Source organism: Bombina bombina, chromosome 5 (assembly GCF_027579735.1).
Source record: "Bombina bombina isolate aBomBom1 chromosome 5, aBomBom1.pri, whole genome shotgun sequence".
Taxonomy (NCBI): Eukaryota; Metazoa; Chordata; class Amphibia; order Anura; family Bombinatoridae; genus Bombina; species Bombina bombina.
The window spans coordinates 632,928,051-632,941,710 of NC_069503.1; the positions used below are offsets into that span (position 1 = coordinate 632,928,051).

The following is a 13,660-nucleotide window of genomic DNA, read 5'->3' on the forward strand; positions in this document are numbered from 1 at the left end:
ATATATATACACACAAACAATACACCCCTTTGAGCCCTTTCCAATCCAACACCTTGTCACATCCCTTTAAAGCAAATACAGATAGGTAGGTATAGATATAAATATAAAAAAATGTGTGTGTATATATATATATATATATATATATATATATATATATATATATATTTAAAATAAAATAAAAATAAGTTAAGAACAATGCTATTTCATATTGGATACCTAGGTAGGTAGCGTGCACATACCTGAAGCACTACATGACAGGAAATAGTGCTGCCATCTAGTGCTCCTGCTAAAGTATAACATTGTTGCAAAACTGCTGCCATATAGAGCTTCAGACACGTGCACACTCATAAGCTTACTTTACTGCTTTTCAACATAGGATAACAAAAAAAACAAAAAAACATGATAACTGAAGTATATTGGAAAGATGTTTAAAATTGTATGTTCTATCTGAATCATGAAAGAAAAAAATGTGTTTTATGTCCCTTTAACACACCTTTGACTTTAGCGCACTTGGCTTAGCATGTGAGCGAAAGCCAGAGCAGGGTTTTGTAGTGTGCTCCATGGAAGTTGTGACAGGAGGGATGGACAGCAGCTGTCCAATGGGCAGGGCCAGGTGTCTAATGGATAGGATAGACCAGAGCCTGGGTGTATCTGGGCAGAGCCTGGTCAGTCCCAGCAAACCATGACATTTTCAAACCTGTGACAATCCCACAATATCCAGGATAGTAAGGAGCTCTGGTAAAAGAAAGTATTTTTTTCCCATCAAATAAAACAGGGTTGTTGTTTTTTTTCTTGCTAAAATGTCTTTTTAATAACTTTTTTGTTGCCCAGTAAAATTCCACCCATTTGCTGCACAACATCTACAGGAAAATATTCATGAAGGTTTTAGTGTTTGAAAATGAGCATCAAATAGACAGATTGCAGCGAGTCAGATTCACTATTTAAGCTGAGCAAATAGCGTAGCGAACTGCGCTTCACAGTTGAGTCAGCTTCAAGTTACCAGCACGGGAGCGTGCTAGCAGTAGCTTACATAGGGCATATGGTGCAGCCTCTATTGGCTGTGACAGCTACTTGTCAAACGGAAGTATAAGAAATTGTGAGACAGAGGCAGCATTGAAGCAGGTAACGGAGCCTCAAAAAAGGGGGTATTACAAAAGATTTATTTTGGGACATAATTAAGCACTTTAAGGAATTTGAACACAAATATTATCAGTATAGAGGGCATGCATGTTTGTTGAGTTATCAATTTCACAAATTTAGTGTAAAAGTGCTTCTTATTCATTTCTGTACTAGTTGCTAGTTGCTAAGCAGGAAGGGTTTGTCTGTTTGTCTGTCATCCAATAAGTGTTTTGCCTATGCACAAGATTAATGTTACATTAAAAAATGTTTGCAGTGCTCCGGGTAGTTTCTAGAGAATCTGTCTCCCAGGGCAAAATTCTAAAATATGATCCCCCCCCTCCGCAAAAAAAAATGAAAACACAGACTCCCATAAACATGCACAGACAAAGGTCACCTACAGACATTCACATGTATAAACACACACTGGAACCCATAGACATCCACATGCACACACACAAACATCCACATGCACACACACAAACATTCACATGCACACACACAAACATCCACATGCACACACACAATCATCCACATGTACACACATAAACATCCACATGCACACACACAATCATCCACATGCACACACACAAACATCCACATGCACAGACACACACACACACACACAAACAACCCCATAGACAATAAAGCACAAAAACATATACACAGGCAACCACATACATTAAGATGGAAGCATTGGGGTAAAATGTTTTAGAAGGTTCATTATAATGCTCACAGCTGTTGAATTAGAGTAAACCAATGATGGGTTTAATATCTGTTTTTAAACTGGAATTCCTAATCCCTTGTTCCCAATACTTTTTAATCTGGGATTTGACTTTGACAGAGATTCAGCAATGCAGAAAACAGTGCACTATCCCCATGGGCTTTACATGATTAATTTTAATATAAACATCAGCACAGCAATTTAGAACTCAGAAATAAGTGTATAGAGCACATGTGTAAAGAAAACCAAAAGTAAAAAAATCTAAAGTTATTAATATGCCCACTAAATTAACCTAATATTTAATAAATATGCGCTTTAAATAATACAATGGAAATATATAACATATGTAATATATCGCTTTATAGGGCCCAAATGAAAGCAACTTTTTGGCTTCCCATACAGAAAATAAAGATAGGAATTTTATAAATTGAAGGTTACTCATGAATCTTCTATTGATATATATTCAAGGTAGCATAGAACACACAAAAAAGTGGAAAAGAAAAGAAAAAGGCCAAAACTGAACTTTCTGCCAGTAAACTAGAATATAAGCACCATATAAGCAATATATACTGAAAGAAGAGTGGCCTTGCATGTGTAAAGGAAAACCGAGAGATTTTTATTGAGGGTAGAATGCAAAATCTCACATAGGCTATTCATAAATATATGAAAATATATTATATAATAGTATTTTGAAGATTACAATATCTTTGAGGACATCTAGTGGCCAAAATAAGGTGAGACAAGGGCTTATAGTTGACTTCTCTTTACAGTAGTAGTATTTAGGCGAAAAATAAAGATAGCTCCTTAAAACTGAAGTAATAACATATAAGTAATTATGCTAAAATATTGTAACTGGGATCCAACAATAGTTAGGGAGGCTCTTATTTAATATAATATCTAATGATGTTCTAAATAAAGTGAAACTCTTGGCAGGGCCCTCTACCCACTTTATCCCTTAATTGTTTTATACTCCCCTTTGTTTATAGCGCTGCGGAATCTGTTGGCGCTCTACAAATCACCGATAATAATAATAATAATAATAAATAAATATATAGTACTCAGCCTCTTCCCATAGCCTCGGCCATGGGCTTCCAACTAAGACAGAACCATTAGTGAATCTGTAAGGAGTAGAGAAAGAACAGAAAAAAACAAAAAACAACCCCCACTACATGACAAAAGGAGAAAGCCTATGTAAAACAAAAATAGCTTTCCGAAGGTTAAGCTAAATCACTTTACTAGATCCCTGTCCATAAACAATTTACACAAAGATGGAGATTTAACATATTAAAAAAGTGAAGAAAAAAAAAGATTATAGCTGAAATTATTATCTTTTTATCCTTTATCTTGTAAGTGTGCCATTTTGCGTGGAGCTGTGTGTTATGAATAAAACGATGCTGTGAATCGCGGATGCGCTGTGTTTTCTTTTTTTCTCTTATACAAATTATTATCTTGCATACAAATTAACTGTGGCATAGTAATGGCTAAATTAGTAAGGCAAACAGCATGTAAATTATAACCCTCTCCTGTTACCTACTCTACCTGTACACGATTTTGTGAGCCAAAGAGTGAGTGATCGGCAAAAGTTTACAGCTTTAATTTGAGCGCTAAAGATTGCAGTGAGAAAGTCCGCAGCTCAAAATAGATAAATAGATCTTATTGTTGTTTTAGATATGGATAACTGTTAAGGAAATATAGGCCAGATTTGGGCATGATAAAAGGTTGAGACATTGGCCAGTATGTTTTGGAGTTTAAATTCTCAGTTCAATATAGGTGTCACTAAAGGAAAATGTATACTTACATTACTTGTAGTATTGTAAGTCCCCTACATATTTAAATGGAGGTGTTATCCATGTCATAACAGAGCTTACCACTGAGGAGAATACAATTGTATCAGTACTCTCTTGATCTGTTAATACCAGTGTTTGAAAAGAACAAATACCCTGGTGTGTAAACTTTTTGTCACTGTCTAATATGTAATTTGTGTAGTAAAGTAGCATTATCGGTGTTGATGATCTCTATAGTATGTCCGATGGTGTGACTGTTGAAATTTTCTGTATGTTAGGCCTTTTGCAATTTCCATGAAGTGGGACGATGTCTGCCCTTACCATGGATTGTAGGCTCAGAGACCTCTTTGGATGTTTTGCATTCTGTTACATAAAGACTCAACTTGTAATCTGAGGGAATTTTATCGATCAAAGACTGCAGAAGGGCCTCTACTATAGCAAATTGATGATCCAGGCTATATAGGGAATTGTCACCCCTCATGGCTGATGCAAACAATGAAATTTGCGTTACAGGTTAGGGTCTGTTGCTGTAAAAGATAATGTTGTGCATAATAATAAGGTTTCATCCAGAAGTGGCTGAGTACCCTGCAGAGTCACCCCTGTCACCCCCTGATGGCGGCCCTGCGATCTAGTATGATCGGGTTGATTGACACCCCCCTGCTGGCGCCCTATTGGCCGCGAGTCTGCAGGGGGCGGCGTTGCACCAGCAGCTCTTGTGAGCTGCTGGTGCAATGATGATTACGGGGAGCGTATTGCTCGCTGTATTCAGCGAGGTCTGTCGGACCTGATCCGCACTGTCGGATCAGGTCCGACAGACCTTGATAACTAGAGGCCGTAGAGTGGAAAGTCTTTCTCAGCATCAGTCCTCATGCACCTCTCACTGGGATGATTTTTAAGATATTGACACATGACGTATTTATTTGTTCAGTCTTTTTGATAGGATAACCCCCCATGCTCACATAGAAATGCTTAGAAAATATTGAGGAATATTGTTGAGAAGCACTGTGCCTGAGAGCTAGTTGAACCTTTATGGGTGTCTACTCATAAGTTTGAGACTACTACAAAACTGCTAGCCACTGCTACAGGCCTCAAATGTCCAATTCCAGCTCTGGAATCATAAATACAGCAAAACTAGTAGCCATTTTGTTTACTAGTTGTAAGGAGCACAATAGCATTTATATGTTTATTGTATCCTGTAAAATAAGTGCAATAATTGGCAGAATAATGTGCTTTCTTCTGGTGCTCCAGACAATGCTACCACCTTTAGCTGCTGCTTGGATACGCCCCGACTATTTTCATACAGAGTAGATTTTTTTTATGGAGCAGTAACTGTCTTTTTCATACTTTTTCTTTAACAAGGATAGTCATATTATACAATCGTTTGTGCGCCACTTGTAATCTATCCCTGAATATATCTTATGTATTCAAGCATAGATTAACCTTAGAATAATATGTAGCTGTATGTTTAGCATTATTTTAGTTGTTTAAATATTGATTATACTAGTACTAAAGCCCGTGTACACGGGCCATTTTTTTCAGAACAGAGGTCCCACCCCTTGCTCTCTCCCCCCTCTCTTTTGCTCTCTCTTCCCCCCTCTCTTTTGCTTTCTCTCCCCCCTCTCTTTTGCTTTCTCTCCCCCCTCTCTTTTGCTTTCTCTCCCCCCACTCCTTTGTTCTCTCTCTCCCCTCTTTTGCTCTCTCTCTCCCCTCTTTTGCTCTCTCTCTCCCCTCTTTGGCTCTCTCCCTCCTTTCTTTTGCTCTCCCCCCCCCCCTCTTTGGCTCTCCCCCCCCCTCTTTGGCTCTCTCCCCTCTTTGGCTCTCTCCCCTCTTTTGCTCTCTCTCCTCTTTGGCTCTCTCCCCCCCCTTTGGCTCTCCCCACCCCCCTTTGGCTCTCTCTCCCCCCCTCTTTGGCTCTCCCCCCTCTTTGGCTCTCTCCCCTCTTTTGCTCTCTCTCTCCTCTTTTGCTCTCTCTCCTCTTTGGCTCTCTTTCCTCTTTGGCTCTCTCTCTCCCCCCTCTTTGGCTCTCTCCCCCCTCTTTGGCTCTCTCCCCCCTCCTTTGTTTTCTCCCCCCTCTTTGGCACTCTCCCCCCCCCTCTTTGGCGCTCTCCCCCCCTCTTTGGCTCCCCCCCCCCTCTTTGGCTCGCCCCCCCCTCTTTGGCTCTGCCCCCCCCCCCCTCTTTGGCTCTCTCTACCCCCTCTTTGTCTCTCTCCCCTCTTTTGCTCTCTCTCCTCTTTGGCTTTCTTTCCTCTTTGGCTCTCTCTCTCCCCCCTCTTTGGCTCTCTCCCCCCTCTTTGGCTCTCTCCCCCTCTTTTGTTTTCTCCCCCCTCTTTGGCGCTCTCCCCCCCCCCCCTCTTTGGCGCTCTCCCCCCCTCTTTGGCTTTCTCCCCCCCTCTTTGGCTCGCCCCCCCCTCTTTGGCTCTGCCCCCCCCCCTCTTTGGCTCTGCCCCCCCCCTCTTTGGCTCTCTCTACCCCCTCTTTGGCTCTCTCTACCCCCTCTTTGTCTCTCTCCCCTCTTTTGCTCTCCTCTTTGGCTCTCTTTCCTCTTTGGCTCTCTCTCTCCCCCTCTTGGCTCTCCCCCCCTTTAGCTCTCTCCCCCCCCCCTTTGGCTCTCTCCCCCCCTCTTTGGCTCACTCCCCCCCTCTTTGGCTCCCCCCCCCTCTTTGGCTCTCCCCCCCCCCTTTGGCTCTCCCCCCCCCCCTCTTTGGCTCTCTCTCCTTTTTGGCTCTTTTTCCTCTTTGGCTCTCTCTCTCCCCCCCTCTTTGGCTCTCCCCCCCCCCTTCTCTTGGCTCTCCCCCCCTTCTCTTTGGCTCTCCCCCCCCCCTTCTCTTTGGCTCCCCCCCCTTCTCTTTGGCTCTCTCCCCCCCCTTCGGCTCTCTCCCCCCCCCTTCTCTTTGGCTCTCTCCCCCCCTTTCTCTTTGGCTCTCTCCCCCCCTTCTCTTTGGCTCTCTCCCCCCCCCCTTCTCTTTGGCTCTCTCCCCCCCCCTTCTCTTTGGCTCTCCCCCCCCCCCCTTCTCTTTGGCTCTCTCCCCCCCCTTCTCTTTGGCTCTCTCCTCCCCCTTCTCTTTGGCTCTCCCCCCCCTTCTCTTTGGCTCTCCCCCCCCCCTTCTCTTTGGCTCTCCCCCCCCCCCTTCTCTTTGGCTCTCCCCCCCCCTTCTCTTTGGCTCTCCCCCCCCTTCTCTTTGGCTCTCCCCCCCCCTTATCTTTGGCTCCCCCCCCTTCTCTTTGGCTCCCCCCCTTCTCTTTGCCCCCCCCCCCTTATCTTTGGCTCCCCCCCCTTCTCTTTGGCTCCCCCCCCTTCTCTTTGGCTCCCCCCCCCTTCTCTTTGGCTCCCCCCCTTCTCTTTGGCTCTCCCACCCCTTTGTCTGTCTCCCCCCCCCTCCTGCTCCCTCTCTGGCTCTGTCTTCACATCGCGGGACCCCGCCCGGCCACGCCCCATCGCGGCAACACCCGCCGGTCACGACCCTCACGACGCCCGGCCACGCCCCTCGCGACGCCCGGCCCCGCCCCTATCGCAATGCTCCCGTCGGCCACAAACAGCTGTGAGGTCTGGGGAGCGCGTTGCCGCTTCTCACGCAGCAGACCTCACACCTGTTGAGTAGCTCGCTCTCCCTATCTCACAGCTGCTTGTATGCTGTGTACCTCGCGCTCCCTATCTCAAGGCCAAGTGTTTGTCTCTACTGCGCATGACGGCTTCAGACAAACACTTGGCCTTTTATAATATAGGATAAGTGTAAAAATGTAGTTTCTATAAAGTACTCTAGATCCTATAAAGTAATGGGTGCTGCAATGTTTGAAATAGTTTTCTATTTATCTGTCATCTGTGGAGAACAATTAGGGAAAGATATATAAGCCAGACAATAGAGTTTTTGTACACAAGGCTGAGTGAAATCCCACACAACCTTTTTTGCATTAGTCGGTTTTATTGCCTGTTTTATATCTGTTCCTCATTTTTTGAAGCAACACAGTAAGATAAGCTTAATGTGAATGAAAAGTTTAATGAAAAAGTGCCCTGTATCTAAAAATACTCTTAAAAACAGGGGCACTTCCATTCATTTAACTTTACAATGAAGCTGATTTTTTTTTAAATACTTAACGTTGTTTTATGGAAAGCAGACCAGCGATCTTCGGCCCTCAGCTCCTGCTGTAGTTAACAGATCGATGATGAATCCGGCTTCCTCCAATCGTTGCGTGTCCCCTTTGGCGTCCAGCTCGTGAGGCTAAGCAATGATTGGAGGTAGCTGGATTCGTCATCCCTGTGCTGAGTACAGCAGGAGCTGCGGACGGAGGATCGCCGGTCTGCTTTCCATAACACAAAGGTAAGTATTTTTAAAAATCAGCTTCATTGTGAAGTTTAATGAATGAAAGTGCCCCTGTTTTTAAGAGTATTTAAAAAAAACGAGCACTTATTCATTAAACTTTACATTCACTTTAAGACATGGTGGCGTCCATTACTTTATACAAACTCAGTGCAATTTAAAAAAACATAAAATGGGAAAAGTGTAAGTGATACAAACAAAAACAAAATTCCCATAGGGGGCGCATCCACACTAATAAAACAGCCAAACCGACATAACCTAAAAAAGTAATACCATATAGATATAACCATATAAAATTGATAAACAAAGGCAATGTACATCAATCCAAACCAAATATTATAACAAAATGAAAACAAACAAACAAAAAGTCCTTGGTATCCACTATGGAGGCAGCACTCTGTCAAAAGGATGGTCAGTCCCTGGTGATAGGTGATCTGAAGAAAAGAGAACACAGAGGCGCCGATATGGCATAGTAACGTCAAAACATAGGATACTCAAAGTGAAAAAATGGAGGTACTCACAAAGGTCAAGCACCCAGTGGTGCTAATGGGGCAGACTGGAACTAAAACAGTGGTCCAGCTCACTGTGTGCCGACAGATCAGGCACCGGGTTAGGAGGTGGGCAGGTGAATCACTCATTCCTGTAAGTGAGAGAGCAGAGCTACCATAGCCTAGCACAGTATGATCAGGCAAAAAATTATAGGTAATGGTGACACAATGTGTAGCGCACCTCCAGGTGCAGTATAAGCAATCTGGGACCTCTCAGCCAGGGCCGCCATCAGGGGGTGACAGGGGTGACTCCTGTCAGGGGCCCAATGGGCCAGGGGGGCCCCATGAGGCAAGAACTAAAAAATAATTATTATTATTTTTTATTTATTTTTTTTACATTTTGGCAGTCACCAGTGGGTACTACAGCAGAGTGCTAATTTAGCATGGGAGATGTTAGTACAAGGAGTAAAGTATTAGCGTTTGAGAGGATTGCTGAGTGTGCACTAAACCACTATGCACAGTGGGAGACAGACTTGGCACTTTGTTTGTACAGTGTGTGCGTACCACAGCTTATGGTTCCACCAAGACCATATAGAGTACAGCATTTTCAAAATCCATAAGTACAGCTGACAGATGGGAACATTTGTACACTATATTTGAAGTGGTGCTCTTGGTTGAGGAAAATGGGGAAAAATCAAACAAACATATGTCAACCTTTTAAAAGTACTTTTCTTCATCTAGCCATCTACCCAGATCATTAATGTACAATTTTGAATTCACAGAATTATTTTTGTTTGCACATTTACAAAAATGTTTCCTCCTGTGAGTGTTTCTGTGGGTGTCTGTGTTTGTCTTTGTGCTTTGGTTTGTGTCTCTATGAGTGTGTATGTATTTTTTTTTCTGTGGGTTTCTCTGTGAGGGTGGGTGTGTATGTCTTTGTGCATTTTCTGTGGATGTTTGTGAGGGTGTGTGCATGCATATGTCTTTGAGCTTTTTCTATGGGTGTCTCTGTGAGGGTGTGTGTATGTTTGTCTTTGTGTATTTTCTCTGGATGCCTCTGTGAGGGTGGGTGTATATGCCTGTGTTTTCTGTAGATGTCTCTGTGAGGGTGTGTGTTTTCTGTGGGTGTCTCTGTGAGGGTGTGTGTATGTCTTTGTGTGTTTTCTGTGGATGTCTCAGTGAGGGTGTGTGTATATATGTCTTTATGTGTAATATGTGGTTGTCTCTCTGTGTGTGTATGTCTTTGTGTGTTTTCTGTGGGTGTCTCTGTGTGTGAGTATGTCTTTGTGTGTTTTCTGAGGCTGTCTCTGTCAGTGTTTCCTTGGGTGTATGTGCAAGTTTGAGTTTGTGTGTGTGTGTGTGTGTCCATTGTCTGTTCCTTTTTAGGACATTTTGGCCTTACTACTGATTATTCACATCTTTCTACAGACTTTAAGACTAATTAGACCTTTCTGGAAGTTACCAATCTGCCATTTAACCTTTAAATTATTGTTTAGGCAGTTCAGGGCCCTTCCTTTCAGCCACTGCATGCTGTTGTCATCATTTAGTTGGCATCTTCCTTTACAAAAAGATTATCAGAACTCCATATTTTGTTTTCTAAATCTCCTTTTTTTACAAAATTGTAGTTTACCTCATTACTTGTCAGATCAATGTAAACAAGTGCTGAGTGTCTGTTTGGGTGTCTGTGTGTGTTTTTTTGCGTGTCTGCTAGAGTGTCTATATGTGAATCCTTATGTCTGAGTGTGTGTTTCAGTGTACGAGTGTGTCTGTGTGTGTATGTTACTACCTTTACAACATTTCCAAATTTAAAAATACACTTAAGAATAAAGTGCATATACATTTTAGTCACTTGGTCAAAAATTGCACATGTCAACGGAGGGGGGGGGGCCTGATCAATGGTTAAGTCAGGGGCCCCAAAATTTCTAGTGGCGGCCCTGCTCTCAGCCGCCCAGAAGACTGTACTCTACAGGAAATGGGGACAAAATAAATCATGAAAGTATATTACAAAATCGTTTAAACTACACATAATTAAACTTTTTATATTACAATCTCATACTGTTTAAGCTTTTCAGGAAGACTTCTCAGATTCAGGGGTTTTATGCTCACAATTTTACATCTAAAGGAATTGCTTAGCTTACCTCCTTTTTATACACTTTCTACAATTACGAAAAAAAATTATTGCTCATAAGCTAAAATTTCTAGTTCATAAAATCTTACATAGAGCGATATCCAAGCTAAGATACTAGTTGCATCCTTATGTCATGACATAATTTATAATGTTTTTCAAGGTACACAAATGGTTTTCAACCAAAATTCCCCCTATAAGATTGCTATATAATGTGTGTGTCGAGGTGACTTCATAATGATTTAGGTATGTTTAAATACAGGTATACCTCACTTTACAGTGCTTCACTTTACAGCGCTTCGCTAATACAACGCTTTGTGGAGCTGAAGTTCAACTTCCAAATATTTGAAACAGTGGTTTAATCTTCGTGAGATTTCGAGAAAAGTGACTGGCACCATTTTGTTATGCACAGTTCACTTTGTTTACAGCATTACAGTGCAATCTGTGTCTCAGTGTTATAGTCTGGCAAATTTTACTACAGTAATTGTAACTATTTTACAGGTACAGTATTTATTGAATACTGTGCTGAACTAGTGTTAAACTATACATAGCAATATTGCACCTCTAATATAGGTTAGTTTAAACATGTTTTTAAGTTTTTAAACACACTGGCAAGTGAAAAGATAGCTAAAACTTCCTGGTTTCACTTTAAGGCGGTTTTCACTTTACAGCGGGGCTCCGGTCCCTAACCCACTGTATGAGCGGGGTATACCTTTATTTATGATGACCAGATAATTTCTTCATATTTTCTGTGTGCTTTATACCTACTTATATTGCTTCTGTTAAATGTATACAAAAATGAGACTAGTTATTCCAATAGTATTGCATCCGTTGCTTAGCATAGATTTGATACATTCTGTATATTTCTGTAAATTCTTGCAGTAAATTGTTTTGCGCTTCAGCTGAAATCTCTGGTTCATATCACCTTGGGTTTCATGTCCCTTTAAACTTAATAAAATTTACATGCAAGAGTGCAAAAATCTAAAAACTGGCTCAGCACAAGACGTCCTCAGAAGACAATGCGGGTGTCACCTAGATGCAGTACCAGTGAAGTAGTTTGATTGGGTGTATGATTTTTTTTTTTCCAGCCAATATACTGTAGTTGTCCATTCTACTCCAGAGGGCCTCCGCTCAGAAGCCCAGTTTATATGAGACATGTCACAATATTGATGATTACGGATATAAACATGAAGACTCCATCCTCAGCTTCTTGGTCCCAAAGAATAAAATGTTACTGTGGGGGGGTATATGTATATTTTACCTTGAGACAAGAACATTGTGTACATTGCATAGGGTAAGGAAAAAAGTGCAATGTTACATGGGAAGCCACACTGTAACCCCCTAGCCAAGTATCAGACAATGTGATTTTTTTATTTAGATAATTATCATATGAAAATAAGGCAATATTTAGCATCTTGTAATTGCAAAAATGTGGAAGTTACATGTTTCACTTTATATTTATAGGGATGACTGCCATACAAATTCCTCTGAATGATGAAAGCAGAATAGTAACTCGAACATGTCAGAACAAGGTTTGTGGAGATAGGTAAGTGACTTATTCTATGGAAAAACAAAATAAGAGATGGGTAGGAATGTAAATTGTGCAATGGATTTTATGAGGCTAACAATGCTACAGTGATAGTATAACATTTGCATTGCTTTTCAGTCCTGGAACCAACCCTTTGAAAGGCTTCTTGTGTAAGTTTACATTATCTCCTATGCTGTGGTCAGTTATGGTTAATCAAGGTTCAGAATCCTGTCAAAACTACTCCATCCTTTCTGGGGACAATGGAAAAAATATAATTTTTAGAGATAAATTATGGGGGAAACATGCAAATTAAATTTCCCATGCACATGACGAGAACTGATCTTGTATCATGTGACAGACATCAGCCAATTACAGGCTAGTATACATATACCCTGTGAGCTTGTGCACATGCTCAGTAGGATCTTGTACCCCAGAATTCTGGTGTGAATATAAAAATACTGTGCAAAATGTGATAATGGAACTAAATTGGAAAGTGTCTTAAAACTGCATGCTCTGTCTGATTCATAAAAGTTTATTTTGACTTCAGTGCCCCTTTAAACGGAAAAACTTAGCAGTGAAGGGGTTAAATAAGTCATTCATTGAGCAGGTAGTGTTTGTATCTGCTTGGTGGTGTTGCTTCCCAATTTAAAACTTTTTGGGTTACTAGGTAATAAGTAGAAAAACGTTTTCTGGGGCTTTATTAAGTCTTTTTAGCTGTGGGATTCGATAAGGAAAAATACCCTATAAATGTTTTGTATCAAGAATTTGGATTGCGGTCAGTAAAACAGGATTCTCACATGTTAAAGGGACAGTAAAGTCAGAATTAAACTTTCATGATTCAGATAGAGCACTGGTTTTCAAACCTGTCCTCAGTCCTCCCCAACAGGCCAGGTTTTCAGGATTACCTTGGATGAGAGCAGGTAAAATAACCATGGTTACTAATCAGCTGATTAATTCACCTGTGCTCCAGTTCAGATATCCTCAAAATGTGACCTGTTAGGGAGGCCTGAGGACAGGCTTGAAAACCAGTGAGATAGAGCATGCAATTTTAAATAGCTTTTTTAATTTGCTTAATTCTCTTGTTATTGTTTGTTGAAAAGCATAACTACGTAGGCTCTGGAGCATCAATGCACTACTGGGATCTTGCTGCTGATTGGTGGCAGCACATATATGCCTCTTGTCTTTGGTCTACCCATTGTATTCTGCAAGCTCCCTGTGTTGAATAGCTGTTCCTCCAACAAAGGATATAAAGAGAATGAAGCAAATATCATAATAAAAGTAACTTAGAACATTGTTTAAAACTGTACACTCTATCTGAATAATGAAAGATGTTGAGTTTCATGTCCCTTTAAGTAGAGGGACATTTTTCACTGAACGGTAATGTAAAAAGTACTGCTAATAAGCAGTAAATAGATCATTGTGAATACATCAACATCTTAAAGGGCTCATATGCCAATAATTATTTAAAGATTGATTGTGATCAGCCCAATAGTTATAAACACTGCTGGCATGTAGTGTTCAGAACACATGCACGCTCCTGAGTCTAATAACATCAACTGGGACTTTTCGTATTTGTGT

The 13,660-nt window shown here is 41.4% G+C and overlaps 1 protein-coding gene across 1 annotated transcript in view; it reads left to right on the forward strand.

Moving 5' to 3' along the window:
- The window catches only part of MOCOS (molybdenum cofactor sulfurase), an 842,034-nt gene that overhangs the window by 783,532 nt on the left and 44,842 nt on the right, over nucleotides 1–13,660 (forward strand). The window contains exon 10 of the mRNA XM_053714598.1: nucleotides 12,019–12,100. Within this exon, the coding sequence (XP_053570573.1) occupies nucleotides 12,019–12,100 (82 nt within the window). The remainder of the gene's footprint in view (nucleotides 1–12,018; nucleotides 12,101–13,660) is intronic.